This window comes from Elephantulus edwardii, unplaced genomic scaffold (genome assembly GCF_000299155.1).
Source record: "Elephantulus edwardii isolate Elephantulus edwardi_28Jun2011 unplaced genomic scaffold, EleEdw1.0 scaffold00201, whole genome shotgun sequence".
Taxonomy (NCBI): domain Eukaryota; kingdom Metazoa; phylum Chordata; class Mammalia; order Macroscelidea; family Macroscelididae; genus Elephantulus; species Elephantulus edwardii.
In genome coordinates this window covers 1,598,320-1,614,241 of record NW_006399951.1, presented here as the reverse complement: position 1 = coordinate 1,614,241, position 15,922 = coordinate 1,598,320, and the positions used below count along the sequence as shown (strand labels likewise).

At 36.7% G+C, this 15,922-nt stretch overlaps 1 protein-coding gene and 1 pseudogene across 2 annotated transcripts in view; both read left to right on the top strand.

Annotated features, from left to right (window-relative positions):
- CHD9 (chromodomain helicase DNA binding protein 9) overlaps positions 1–15,922 on the top strand; it is a 164,533-nt gene that overhangs the window by 67,285 nt on the left and 81,326 nt on the right. For both annotated transcript variants that reach the window (XM_006897101.1, XM_006897100.1), the window contains exons 4-8: positions 8,237–8,348; positions 12,579–12,725; positions 14,260–14,328; positions 14,408–14,463; positions 15,618–15,735. In XM_006897101.1, the coding sequence (XP_006897163.1) occupies positions 8,237–8,348; positions 12,579–12,725; positions 14,260–14,328; positions 14,408–14,463; positions 15,618–15,735 (502 nt within the window). The remainder of the gene's footprint in view (positions 1–8,236; positions 8,349–12,578; positions 12,726–14,259; positions 14,329–14,407; positions 14,464–15,617; positions 15,736–15,922) is intronic.
- LOC102867638 lies at positions 3,375–5,082 on the top strand (annotated as a pseudogene).

Sequence of the window (15,922 nt, the reverse complement as noted above, 5' to 3'; positions counted from 1 at the left end):
TGTGCTAGATGGAACTTTTTAAAAATTTTATTATTATTATTTTTTGTACGTGTTCCGTCAGATTGGATCTTTCTGGTACAGGAGGAGATTGCTCCTCCTTCTTCAGCAGAGCATCTGGTGGATTTGAACCGTAGATGGAACTTTTTAATGAAAGCCCAAAGATATCTAAATAATGAGACAGTTCTCAAACTCAAGTAGAAACAGTACTGTCATTGTTCTTGTCAATTGCAATTGCGTCATCCTCTCCACCCCGGTGTACAGCAGCATCAAATGCTGTCTTACCCTGTGCCCTTCTCACTGTGCTGCTTTGTTGGGACTGCTGTGTTAATCTATTTCTTTGAGTGTCTTTATTATCATTTACCCTCTACTCTACCCTATATGGTGTCCTTTTCAATGAGTTGTCCCTCCTGATTATATGACTCTGCCTGCTCTTCTTCCAAAATACATATGTGGGTTTTTTTTTCCTTTTAGCAGTCCATTCAGTATTCTTTACTAACACTACAGTTTAAAGTCATCAGTTCTTCAGTATTTCCTACTCATTTTCCAACATTAACTAGCATATGTGGTAATTATAATACTATGGTTGGGTCAAGTGCACTATGTTGTTGTGTACCGTCAAGTCAGGACCAACTCAAAGCTGACGCTCTAGCACGTTTTCAGAGGCAGTCAATAGCTTTCGAGTTGATGGCTTGTCTTTCTCCCATGGAGCAGCTGGTAGAATCGAACTGTGTGCATCTGACAGCACAATTCGTTATAACTAGACCACATAGTATTTCTTTAAATTTTTTTTCCAATTGAATGGAAGGTTTATAAAGAACTCAGTAGTTTTCCCATTCAACCATTTATGTAGCCGTTTGTATTATAACGTTAATTATAGTTGTGTTTATTGCACTCTTCACTCTGAACTGGCAGAGAGCTGAGCCTTCATTAGGTTTTCAGGGGTTATTACTCAGGAGGGAATTGCCCATCTTTCTTCCATGGACTAGTGGACGAGTCAAACAGTTTGTCTTTGGGTTGTCATTGAACTAATTATGAATGAATCTGCTGCTGCTGTTGTTGTTAGGTGCTGTCATATATGATTCATAACAGATGTGAACTTTGGCCTTTTCTGTGCATCTATGCCATTTCTCATATACTCATGTCTGTTGGTACAGTCACTGTGTCAATTTCTTTGAGAGTCTTTCTCCCATTGATTCACCCTTTAGCTTACGAAGCATAATGTCCTTGTCCACGTGCTGGTCCTTTCTAATCACATGCCCAAAATAATGTGAGATGAAGCTTCATCATCCTTGCCTCCAAGGAACACCCTGGTTGCACTTTCTTTAAAACATACTTGTTTATTCTTTTGTCAGTATATAGGATATCAGTACTCCTCTCCAATACCATAACTCAAAGGCATTGATTATTCTGTCATTCTTATTTATTGTTCAACTTTCTGATGTATAGCAAGTAATTGGAAAGGTCATGGCTTGGATCAGGTATATGTTAGTCTTTAAGCTAACATCATTGCTCTTTAGAACTTTGAACATGTCCTTGACAGCAGACCTTGACACAGTAGACCATATAATTGTGTGATTCAGAATGGTTTGTACTAGTCTATGTCAGCTCACTGGTATTAGATATTTAAGAAAGGGAGCTGTGGTGACATAATTCGCAGGGATTTGCATTACTAACCCAAAGATGGCACCTCTCTGATAGGGAGAAAGGTGGATGCCTCTGGTGTGATTTCTAGCTTTTCAAAACTTGCTAGAGGATCCTTTTTGGTTGCTCCCAACTCAACAGAAGTGAGGGAGTCAGGGTGTAGGATATCGATCTTTATGTATTCCATTGCACTTACAGCTTCCAATTTTCTTAGATTCATAACTTGTCCTTGCCATATTCTAGTATTAATGAATATTGGCAGCTGCTTACTCATTTTAAGTCATGACACATCAGCAAATAGAGATCTTTCCTTGGTTGACAGCTTTACTCCATCTTCATCATTAAGGTAAATTCTGTGTTGAGGAAGAGTCAAAACGCTTTCTTATGCTCAATGATGTTAGCCAACTTTGATTTTAATTCCATAAGAAACTATTAATTGTATAACTGAATTTTTTCTTTTACTAATATTGTTCACTACGGAGTGCTGGCCACTTAGTGATAAGGAGTTGCCTTGCCAACTGAAAGACACATGGTTCAAATCCACCTGGTACTCTGCAAGAGAAGATGGGTGATCTCCTCTTCAGCAGTTTACAGACTACGAAAACTTACTGTTGGGTCAGCTGAGTCGATTCTGACTCAGTAGCGTGTAACAACACAAAAACATGTTCTCATCTACAAACTAATTTAAAATAAACATGTAGGTTGGCAATAAATAGCAGTTGGGGTAAGCATCAGGTGTATATTTTATTGCCTCTTTTTACTTAGATTTGCTCTTGAATTTTTCCATTTAAAATAATTTTCACATGTATTGGGTTTTTTGGTTTTTCTTGTTGTGTACCATCGAATCAGATCTGACAGGCACAGGAGGAGATTAACCCTCCTTCTCCAGTGGAGCATCTGTACACATGTATTTTTAGACCCTATAAAATAGTCTGAGACAAAATAATAATCTTTGAGGAACTGTTGATGAAAGAAGACATGAGTAGGGTTTGTGTAAGACTTAATAATACTTTGTTTCTTGATCTTTAAGGTAGATCACAAATGTATTTAGCTAAAGAAAACGTATCAAGCTGTACTTTTTTGAATTTATATTATGTACAGATAGGAAATTAGATTTAGAGGTGTTTTGAGATTGAAACACTAGTCTTTCTTGCTTTCCAGCAAGATCTCAGGCATCCACTCCACTATCCTTCATGCTATATTACTCCTCTGATTCCAGCCTGAGCTTCTGCAATTCTTGTCAGCACATGGCTATTTTCATTTTAAAATTATCTTTAGCACAACTTTGTTAGTATAATATGAATGATATTTAATAATTTCATATTCTGTTTGGTCAGTAACTGTCTTCCCCATGAGTAAGCGTTGCATGTTTGTTAACATATCTCAATTAGAAAATATTAAAATTGTCAAGGATTCTAGTCAATTTCTGTGGAAGCAGCAGCTAAGAAATAAAATTATATACTCCATTGAAAAATCTGTTTAAAAAAACCCTCTTTAAAGTATCATAAAAAGCAGAGATGTCACTTTGGTGATTAGGAAATAAAAATTTTAAAAAAGACCTAAGCCCTGGTCTTTTCAGTTGCCTTGTTTATGTTCAACAGTTGGACAGGAAATATGGAAGATCAAGAAGAATTGTGGTGGCTGCCTCAGCTGCGAGGGCCAGGCCAGGAGGAGGCAGAGGAGGCTGCGGCCCCTGGAGACCAATCCCAACACCTCTATCTCTTGTCAGGAAAATGATTGAGGAAAGTGGCAACAAGCTAAAACCCATAGCAGAGAAGAGGCAGCTGTACATAGAAATGTATGCTCAGAATTTTGAGGTCATATGACTATCAACCTATAGAACAGCTTGCAAATTATAATTTGTGCAAAAACAGTGTAACCTTCACCTTGTTGGCATCTGGACCATGATAGAAACCTTCCAAGATAATGGGCTTAATACACTGGACCATCATACTGAGATCAGTGTGTCCACCTTGAAACCATCCTCTTAACCATCTACTACCAGCTGAACAAACACCTTCCTTCCACTCACCAGATCAGCGTGGAACAGTCCATCAGTCTTCTCAACTTCACGATGGCTGTGTATGACAGTGAGGGCCAAGGCAAGCTGATGGTCTTACCTGTTAAAGCCATGTTGGCAACCATGTGTGGTGGGAAGATGCTGGACACCTTGCAGTATGTTTTCTCCCAGATGTCAGATTCCAGTGGCTTATTGATATTGAGCAAGTTTGAAAATTTCTAAAGGAAGTTCTGAACCTCCCAGCTCAGGTACCTTTGGGTGGTCTTTGAAGGGCCATCTTTTGGTTATACAGAGCACTCAGTCTGCACTTGTGTCCCACAGCAGAAAAAGATAATGCTGGACATGTTTTTAGACACGATGATGGCTGATCGCCCTCCCCAGTGCCTTGTCTGGCTCGCTCTCATACACAGGCTCGCCCATCTGGAGAATGTCTTCCATCCTGTGGAGTCTTCCTGCTGCTGTTGTGAGCATGATGGCTTCCAGTACTAATGCCAGCAGTACCACAACTACCAGCTCTGCCAAAATTGCTTTTGGCATGGCCATGCCATGGCCTTCACAGCAGCCAACACCAGATGAAGGAGCATTCTTCTTGGAAATGGCCTGCAGAGAAGCTTAGCCATTCATGCAATTAGTAAATCTTTGGGGTGCGTACTCACCAGAGAACCCCTACATCCTGTTTTTCCTGAGCAACCAGAGAAACCACTTGACCTGGCACACATAGTCCCTCCTTGTCCTCTAACGAATATGGATGACACTGTGGTAAGCCACATGCCCTCTGGAGTGCCCATCTCCACCAAGAGTGTCCTGGACAACCCTAGCCGACTGGATGAGGAACACTTGACTGCTCCCTGTGCTGCACAGCTGGCTGCAGAGGCAGGCATCATGACCCTTCCTCTCCTGACTTGAGCTTTAACTTGGATGCCAACAAACAACAAAGGCAGAACTGGAAAATAAAAACAGATCCTGCAGGAGATTCAGCATCTGCGACTGGAGCATGAACAGGCCTCCTACCCCACCCCTGAGAAGGCCCAGCAGAATCCCCATTGTTAGCAGAGCTGCAGTTGCTGAAGTAAAGAAAAGATGAACTTGAGCAAAGAATGTCAGCACTCCAGAAGAGCAGGCTGGAGCTGATGTTCGAACTGGAGAGGCTCATGAAGTTACTGAAGGCTCAAGCCGCAGGGTCACCACACACATCACCCACGCACAGAGGTGACTGCTCGATGTCCTTGCCCATCTACTCCACGTGCACTGGCTCCATGCCCACCCATTGCCCCCCGGACTCCCTACCTGGGGTTGGGGGAGATGTGCAAGAGGCTTTCGCACAAGGTAAGAAGAGAGACTTCCACAGTGACCTGCTGGTGACTGTGGACTCCAACACCAACACCGTGTCATCCCGGGTGAAGGAGCTTCCTTCAGGTTAGCAGAGGAGCCTAGGCCAGAGGAAGCTTGGACATGGAGCACATGGAGTGAGCTGGCACAGACAGGACGAGGGCCAGGTCTCCCCCAGAGGCACATTCCTAACTATCTTTCCACTACACACCTGAACTGGGCTTACACACTGCCAGACATCACTCTGCTGCCGGGAAAGGGGTTCCAGCACGGTGGGAAGCCTGGAGAGGCTGCCCGAGGCCTTCCCCTCTAACCTTCCTGCCTGCACTAACATCTTCCACTCCCTCCCGGCATGGTCTCATCCCTTCACCAAGGAGTTTATAGGGAGGTTGAAAAAGAGAAAATGTACCCCTCTCCCCCCCACCCAAAAAAAATGTTGGATTTGAATAATAGCGTTGATGAAAAAATATTGGTAGTCTGCCAGAAGAATGAACATCAGTTTCAGAAAGAATAAAATCATAATGCTCATTAGAAGTGAGGGGTTTTTGTTTTGTTTTTAAATATTTTAGTGTGTGTGTGTGTGTGTGTGTGTGTGTCCGCGCGCACGCGCTTGTGTGTGTGTGTACCGTCAAATCTGATCTGACTGGTACAGGAGGAGATTGTCCCTCCTTCTCTAGGAAAGCATCTGGTGGATTTGAACCTCACATCTCTGGGATTGAGAAGTGAGGTTTTTGAGAATTCATCTTGGATACTTAGGGTACTCCAGTCTCTGAACTAGGGTATCAGACTGGGCAGATTAGACACTCTACTGCTGTGGAGTCATTACCAGCTGATGGGGATCCTCCATCAGATTTCTAAGACTATCTTTTTTATTTTTCCTAAGATTTAATAAGACTTTGCACTCTAATCTTAATAAGAGGTAAATGCCTTGCCTTGATACCTTGAAGAGGCTACTGGACTATAGACTTAACATTATCAAAGGTAATGAAGATGGCATAAGAAAGGGCAATATTTTGTTTTGTTTAGAGGTCACTATGAGTCCAGGCCAACTCAGTTACAGCTAACAAAAATGTGACTATGACAAGTACTTGTTAGACATATAAAAAGAAATGTCTTTGGTCATACCCACCAGGCTTACCTCTCTAGTTGTCTATTTCTTCTTCCTGCTGCTCTTTGTGTGTTCTAGACATGCTATTACCATTCCGTTCTCAGTATTCAAAGTTTGTCCCTAACGTATTCTGATAGTATAATACTTTCAAGATTTGACACTAAGCCACCAATTCCCAAGTCCTAGCAACAGTTCCTTTTATTCAGTAATTAGAAATGGTTACTGTTCATTTAAACAATTCTGGTGGTTCACTGGTAGAAATTGTGCCTTCCGTGCTATGGCCTGAGCTTGATACCCAGCGAATATATCTAATAGGTAGGCTCTATGTCAGTGGCTTATGCATGCTAAACAGATTTCATCAGCACTTCTACTCCTAAATAGTCGAAGACTAGTGATCTACTCTTAAAAGCCAACCAGGAAAAATCAAATGATTTTATACATTCCAATATCTTCAAGAGTCCCATGAGTTCAGGGCCAATTTGACAGCAGCTAACAATATATATGTGAAACAGATTATTCCCCTGGGAGGCTGGACTCTCTGAGGAGGAATGTCGCGTCAGAATTGGAGGAATAACCATCAACAACCTCCATTACGCAGATGACACAATCTTGCTTGCCAAAACTGAGGCGGGCCTGAGGCATTTGCTGCAGAAAAGCAAGGACTATAGCCTTCAGTATTGATTGAAGCTCAGCATCAGGAATGGAAAAGACTATGGCTTGCATGGGGTGCACCTTACTTTTTAAACTAGCATAATTACTCTTAAACATAAATACTCAGAACTATAGTTCCACCCTTGTTTTGCAGTAAGCTAATAAAAGATGGGTTGCCCCTTGAGCAATAAGCCTGGCCTCTCCAAGCTCCTCCATTGTGTCTGTGAACACCATATATTAATCTTACTTTAGATTTTATGTGGTATGATTTGGTAGATTGTTTTTTGATCTAGGACTACTCACTACATTTTTATCTGCAAAGGAATAGTAATTATTTTTTCACTTTAAGTAATTTCAGTTTATTGAAGTAGTTCACTGAAACACTATCCTTTGAGAGTTGAGAAAAATTGTCTGTGTATGCATTTATAAGTACATACTGACAAAACTATGTAATATGGGGAATAAAATAGTTCTTTAAGAAATTACTTTATGATAGAAAGTAGGAGCCTTTAGGCTATGGAGTTCTCCAAGGACAAGTAGAATTTTAATATAATAGGAAGTGTGTGTCTGTTATGACAGTCTAGTTGAAACTAACTCATAGCTGACTTACCAACAAGTTTTCAGAGGGTTGAGTTTCTCCTACAGGATAGCTGATGAATTTGAACCGCTTGCCTTTGGGGTGGTTAGCATTGTAACTCCTTACCACTCACCATAACTCCCCTATACCAAGAAGTTGTCATTGTAATGTATCATCAAGTCTGAACCAGTTCACAGCTGACCCTCCAGTGAATCAGAGATAGTAATCACATAGAGAAGCTGGTGGATCCGAACCATGAGCCTTTGTGTTGGCTGGCAGTGTAAATCCTTACCACTATGCCACCCAGCACTTCCTAATAAGAAGTAGTTCTAGGTGGTATAGCACTGGTCTGTGCGTTGCTGTACAGAGGTAACTCGTGGTTGCTGTGATGCTGAAGCCAATGACAGTGATGTGCCAATTGTGGTAATGGGCACCCATGGTGGACAGTTTTGGCTGTGGCTTCCTGACTAAAACAAGCCTGGAAGCAGGAGCGGCATCCACTTCCGAAATGGTTTGCCTCTGGAAACTCTATGTTCATAGGGTCGCTATGAGTCATCTACGACTCGACGGCATTAAACAACAACAACAACAGGAGTGGTAAAAAAATAAACAAATAGATTTTCTTTCTAAATCTAGACAATAATGAAAAAAACTCTACAGTGTTTTATTTTGCAATACAGTTGTATTACCTCTATTTTCATCATTAATAATAAACTTGAGCTTGAGTAAGTCATATGACTTGATTGTCTTTATATGCTTATAATTTATGCTCTGAAATATTACAGTTTTCCTTATGTTTGGTTTGCCGTTCAAATAATTGCAAGTGAAAGAAAACCTAACATGGCTTATTTTAGTTTGATCAAAATTTGGAAAAATGTAAAGCGTTTTTACTGTTTACTCTTTTCTTCAGCAAACTCATTATTACATTGGGTAAGAAACAAAAAAGAAAGAATGAGTCTTCAGAAGAAATATCTGATGCCGAACAGATGCCTCAGCATGCATTGAAAGATGAAAACTCTCAAGTGAGTAATAGACATTTTTCTGAGAAATAAAGCACTGGTAGAATTATCTGGGTAATATTATATTACCTTATATATATTTGCTTATACTCTAGCATTTAAGACATTTTCTTTTCTGATAGAACATACATGGCAGCATTATTATAATATGTTCTTACTCATTTTCAATGAAATGTTAGACCTAGGAAGAAACTTAAATATCTTCTACAGTCCCCTCATGTTCTAAATATTAAAATTGAAACCCTGAGAGCTTAAATAATCCTCCAAAGTTCCTGATGGCTTTTAACATGGCCAGGTATCTACAGATACTATCCTGTACCTATAGAGTGCTTATAAATGAGCTTGATGATGAAAACATTAATTTTTAAAATCACATACAAAAGCAAATAGATGCATTTTTAACCCCTGAGAGATAATTCTTTTTGTCTGCTTGTATTGAAGAAGATAGCCAGGTATAATTAAAATTCCCTAACATAGACATAAATATTGTGAGTGTGCCTTCTCCCCTCCCTTCCCCAAATAAGTGGGTTTTCAAAATAACCTTGTGAAGTTTCGGGGAAAATAGAGGGAAGGTCATAATAAGTCAGGCCACCTCCATTCTCTAATAATGAAATGCTAATGTAGGCCTTAGGGTTGGTGGCAGTTGTTGGATTATGGGGCCAGAAAGCCCCTGAATGGCCTTTCTTCTTCCTTATGCAGCTTCTTATCCAATGGGAGAGTAGTGGCTCAAGGCTCCTGGGCTGCTGCAAGAGTTGAGGTAAGGGCAGTGACCGAAGCTCCTAATATTATATGGCCTAGCTTTTTTTTTTCATATGTTATCTTTAACATAGGGAAACTTTTATTTAACTTACACAACGTGAGAAAATTTTGTAAAATAATGCTGGCCATTTTTCACTATTATTACAGCAATGAGATCGTAGAATAGGCTAGCATGCACATTTCTTCCATATTTTCAGTACAATATTAGGTGACTTTACCTCTGTGTTTTCTCTCACACACACAAATGGACAAGCAAAAACCCATTATCTGTAATAGATTAGAAAACTGATAGATGGTTAGGTGGCAGCAACACCTTATAACTTTCAAGGCAACAATGAATTCTCAAGATTTGAAGACTTGAAAACATATTTGGCTTCAGATAGCAATAAAAGGAATCTAGCAATGTGAATATAGTACTTAATATTGTTTCTTTAATCTCAGCAGATAAATCTTTACAGTTTTATCTGCATTGAGAGACATAAGTGTAATGAAAATGCCTGCCGTCAGTTATAGTTGGATTATTCTAAGAATCAAATGTTCTACAATCATAATGAAGTATTTATTAGTCATATGAAAGCATGTTTCAGACCTCTTAAGTCAAATCCTATAAGCTATCTTTATAAAACCTTCAAGATGTGATAAATGAAAAAATAGAAATAAAACATTGGAAGAGAGAATTTATCACTTTTAAATGGTGCTTTAAGCATCATTATTTAAAAAGTAAGCCAGAAAAAAAGGCCCATGAGATAAAATTCTCATTTTTTATTGCAGTCGAGTAGGAACCAACTCATAGCTGACCCTCCGGCAGGTTTTCACAGACCTTAAACGGTTCAAGAGGAGATTGCCATTCTTTCTCCCATGGAGCCACTGGTGGATTTGAACCAGCAAAGATGACACATTTCACTTAGCATCTCAGCTCATTATGTACTAGAGCTCCTCTTTAAAAATATGTTTGTTTTTTTTATTGTTCAAACTATGTTCATCAGATAAGTTTTTATATTTTCAAAATAGTACAGCACTGTGTGCCCTTAAAGGGCATAGTTGAGAATGACACCTTTTTTATTTTTACTTTAATGTATGACAGTATACACAAGTGGTATATAATTTATGGTGAAATTAGCTGTAGATTTAATACTCAAACTTGGATTAACCATTTATAATGGTATAGTCTTCATAGGTTAAAGAAGCAGTTTACAAATTGTGACCCTCATGATAGAATGATAGATTGAAAAGGTTTTAAATTTTTTTTATTAGATTTTGAAGAGTTCCTTGAATTTGTACTTTTCTTAGATCCAAATAAGTTTTCTAAGATACTTGATTACTATCTGTTAAAATATTAAGCATTTCAAAGTACTCACATAGGACTAAAGTGACTATAATCTTTAATGCTAAAAATACCTAAGTTAATTTTTAAATGTACTAGATTCTTCCTAAAAACAATTATTTAGAAGATTTATGTCTAGTCAGATAGCACTTTGATAATACATTTTATTTGTAGATAAATTGATTATAATTTAAAATATTCTTACATATTAAATCTTAAAATTATATACAAATAAAATCCTAAGTATTTTGTTGTTTTTATGTACCATCAAGTAGGAAACAACTCATAGCTGACCCACCAGTGGGTTTTTAAGAGTCATTCTCACAAGATTGCCTGTCTTTCTCCCACTGAGCAGCTGGTGAAAACTACATGCTTTTCAGTTGACAGTGCAACTCTTGCTCACATTCTTTTAGTCTAGTGTTAGTTTAGAAATTCACCCCATCCCTGACACAACAAATATTATATCCCTATTTTAAAAAGTAGAATAGGGGAAAATTGCTTTTCCTAAGAATCCTTTTTTCTTTAACTTATAGTGCGCTACCTTCCTGCCTCCTATGTTAACAAAAGTACTACCTTGAATTTCAAATATACATTTAGCACAAATGCATTGCCACCAAGAGTCTAAAGTAAGGTGGCTAAATGGTAAGGAGTACTTTTAATCTGGTGGCACTTGGTTTGAGTCCACCAGCTACTGCTCCACAGGAAAAGATGGGTAGTGCTTTCCCATGCATTTAACTGCCTCTTAAAATCTTCTGGTTTTATTGTGGAAGCCCAAAATCTCTGTAAATGTTTATGAAAATTAATAAAATATAATTATAGAAAAAAAAAAAGATTTAACCACTAGAAATAAATTTGGAGACCACTGGGGGGAAAAAAAAATCTTCTGGAGGATAGGTTTGTTCCGACTCGATGGTATACCACATCCACGACCGTATAAGTTCATTTCCTTTCTTGATTATCCATATTTAAGAGAAGGGATGTTAAAAGTCACAACCACCTCACTGATGGCAAATAACAGATTGCCCCAATATTGCGACGGTTCTTTAACATTATAGGTTGTAGAAGTAAACGAAAGAACTTATGTATTGCAATCATTGGCCAAAACCCAAAGGAAAACTGTAGATTTGTTTTGTATTTATTTTTGGAAGTAAGAGGAGAGTACTTAAACATACAGAATATTGTAGCTTTACTAACCATTGAGCAAGAGAGTACCTGTTTGTAGTGATTTCACCCAGAACATTGCTGGGAAGGGGAAAACAAGCAAATCTTGCTGGGAGATTCTGGCAAGCTGTAATTTTGAGGGTTTTGGTGGGAACATCAAAATAAGAGTACTTTAATTTCTTGGGGGAAAAATAGGTAATTAGGGAGGTAAGTAAAGCCATGTGTATTTTATATCTGACTCCAACTTACTTAGAGTATTGCATTTGCTTATATGAAGGTGATGCTCTTTTTATTTTATTTTTTATTTTACTTTTTTCCTCTCTTTTTTTTTTTTTATCTTTATTTTTAAGGACAGCAGTAAGACTATTAAATCATTGATCCTCCTTCATTCATTTTTAGTTCTTTTTAAGACAATAATTTATTATTTGTGTATCTCTTCTAAACATTTACCATTTATTTTTATGTCTTGTCTTAAATTTTATAAATAGTTAACATATATTCATATAGGTTTATACTCCCGAATAACTATTTAACCAATATTCAGTTTAAGATAAAAATATGAAAATATTACTACTTTTAAATAATTACTATCTTGTGTGGAATAGCTTAATAGCCTACCTACCTTTTTATTGTTCTTAACGAAAGATCTAGAGAAATGTAATCAACGATAAAGGTATTTTGTATGCAAAGTGTGAAATAGTTCAAACTAAAATAACAGAGACTTTTTTACTCTTATTAGTTTCTAAAATAAATTTGTAAAAGCCTCATAACATTTGTTATTTAAAATTTTTGCACTTAAATGTCTAGGAAGGTTGTAAACCTGTTGTGACAAAGGGTAAATTACAACCTTCTATCTGTTAAAAGGTAAAAATTAGCAATATTAATGGGGAAAATAATTTTCAGTGTTTGATAAACAACATTAGGAGTGATTATTTAAAAAAAAAATTTCCTTCAAACAAAATAAACTGCATCCTTATGATTCATTACAGAAAAGAAGATCAAACCGACAAATTAAACGAAAAAAATATGTAGAAGCAGCAGAAGGAAAACAATCTGAAGAAGCAGTTAAAGGTTCTATGAAAATTAAAAAGAATTCAAATCCTTTACCTGGTGAACAGCCCTTGCAGTTATTTGTGGTAAGGTGTATTTTTCTTTATAAAAATTTATGTATTTTATATGATTATTACTATAAAACATTTTAAATAATCATATATTTTATAGGATTATTACTATAAAACATTTTAAATAATCATAAATTATTTTAAATTCTCTGATTATTTTTCCTCTTGAAACCCAAATTCCGTAATTGAGGTAAAACTATCCATATTATTTCACCTCTCTTTGTTTTCTTTTCCTGCATCTGATTTTTATTGTATTTTTCTACCCCCTGAATATTCTTCTTTTTATTTTTTAAGGTAAGGTGTAAAGATAGATTTATTAGAAAGTTAGATCCCAAACCGATAGACTTTCCTCCTTGAAATGAAATATGGAAGAGGCCTGAATAGTTACTCTTGAGACCTCTTTCTCTTCCCTATTTGCAAATTTCTAAATTACAGAACTAATCATGTTATAATTTTCCAAGTCTTTAAATAATACTGTCCTAGCATTAGCATAGCTTATAAATCTCTCTCATTGCTGTTGAGTGATAATTGGCTCATAGCTGTGCCCTAGTGGGGTTTCTGGAGGCTGTAAATCACGTGGGAGACAGTTGCACATTTTTGTCCTGCAGAGCACCTGGTAGATTCATACTGGAGCGAAGCTCCCTAAAAAGTATGCCAGGAGAGCTCCCTGTAATGGATTTTATGCAGTTTATAAGTCCCTTCGGTTTCTGGCTTCATTTGCTTCCTCTGCCACTTCTTTGTGAGCTGTTTTCGAACTTTAGTAGCTTGGGTGCTATATTAGACAATTTCTGTGCCGACGTGTTTTCTTCTTTTAAAAATTATTATAATCCCTCTTGCTTGAATTGTAAACCTGCCTCACCAACCCTGCCATTTATTTTCTACTTGATAACTAGAATGTTGACAAGTTTTCTTCAAATGTTGGAGTAGTAGAGAAAAAGTTGATCATTCAAACTCACTGGCTGCTGTTCTCATGTATTAAAGATTTACAGCATTTAAAACACAAAGGACAGCAGTACCTTTTGGCAAATACCTAGTTTATCCTTAATTACCTCTTCAGTACAGTTGAGATGACTATAGTACCTGCCTCATAGTTTGGCCACAAGATTAAATTAGTATATTTTAAGGGCTTGAAGGAAATCTGACATAGGTAGAGCATAGCATATAGACTATGATGGAAATATTTGAGATGGCAAGGGCAATAACAAAAATGAGGATGTTGCCCATTATTTAACAAATTAGCTCTGGTGGCATCATGGGAAGCTGTTGTAGTCTCAAAGGGCTGCAGTTTGGATCCATCAGCTGCTCCACTAGAGAAAGATGGGCAGTCTTTTCCCATCTAGTTTACTGCTTCTGAAAAGCTGCTAAGATAGATGGTCAGGTATGAGTTGCTTCTGCCTCAACAACACACACCAACAGCAGTCATTTAATAGTACCTGTATATGCACTAAATAAGTTGTCTTAAATTTTAATATGTTAATAAATACATAGTGACAATTAAATGAGTTTTTAAAATTTGTTGCACCTTGGTTCTCTCTCTTTCTTTCCATAGGAGAATCCCAGTGAAGAAGATGCTGCAATTGTAGACAAAATATTATCTTCAAGAATTGTGAAAAAGGAAGTAAGTGTATTACATGTTACGTTTATATTCCATGGCATTGTTTTTAAAAGAGTCGTAATTATTGATTTTATTTTCTTAGGTATCTCCTGGTGTAATGATTGATACAGAAGAGTTTTTTGTAAAATACAAGAATTAGTAAGTAGAAATGTTAGAAAACAGATAAGAGAAAGATGCTGTTTTAGAGTATCTCTGTTGTTTTTAAATACATTATTATTTTCTTGTCTATATTACGTAAATTTCTAATTCTAGTATATTAAATGAAAAAGAATTTTAAGAGTTTTCTGTTTGAAACAAGCCCCAACAACATTTTTTTTCTTCAGACATAAGAAAGGCTTTGTTTAATTACTTTTCACATAAAAATTGAGTGTTTTTACCCTGAAAATGCAGGGTTATTTTGTATTTTTCATAAAATATCTTTCTATAATTTACAGACATTATTTTTTACATCTGTGTTATTTTTATGCATTCTTTTTTGAAAAGAAAGAATTTTTTTAGTAATTTTACCAAGATGATTTGATTAAAATTTCAATCTTGAACGTAGGTGAATTAACTCATGTTGTTACTGTTTTCTCCTGTTGAGTTAGAGCCAACTGACGTATGATCATTCAACAGGTTATTACAGCCTGTAAATTGTACAGGAGGAGATTGTTCATTTTTCTTTTAAATAGTAGGTAGTGGAATCGAACTGCATACCTTTGGGTTGGCAAAGCAGTTCCTTATCACTAGGCCACCAGAGATTTCTGGATTAACTCATCTGTATTGCTAAATTAGAGAAAATCCTTGAAAACAAAAATATATTTTATTTGAAGAGAGTTCTCAACATTTATTTAAACCAAATTAGTTTTATAATAAAGAATAAGTTTTACATCTTGCTGTTATCTTTATGACCCAATTTACTGTTCCTTTTCTACTTGTTGAATTAACATGGAGCTCTTGTGGCAAAATAATTTACTTTTACCAGGATACTAACCAAAAAGTCAGCAGGTCAAATCCACCAACTTCTTTGAGATTGAGACTTGGGAGTCTGCTCAGATAAAGATTTATAACCCAGGAAATCCATGAGAGGGTCCAAAGTGTTATGAGTTAGAGAAATGGTAAAGCAGTGTGACCTTTATATTACAGTCTTTTCAGCACATAGAAATCACAATGATTATATTTTACAGTTATGTAAAAGTCTAGTAAATGACTATCTGCGTGTGAAGTTGAAGGTACTATTCCTATTATATATTTTCATTAAATCTCAAAGCATACTCTGACATTCTAATATATTGTTTTTATATAATTTTTAGCTCCTATCTTCACTGTGAATGGGCTACAGAAGAGCAGCTTTTGAAGGATAAAAGGATTCAACAGAAAATAAAACGATTTAAATTGAGACAAGCACAAAGAGCGCATTTTTTCTCAGATGTAAGAACACAAACTATTATGTGTTAGACTCTGTTGCTTATAAAAATTTTAAGGATTATTCATATTCATTCTGAGACCTCCAAATTGTATCTTTAGAATTTAAATGTCTTTATACTATGTGCATATAAAAAGGTCTTCTCTTTTACAGTTGTACTGGAGAATAATAAAGGCAATAGGAATGATTATA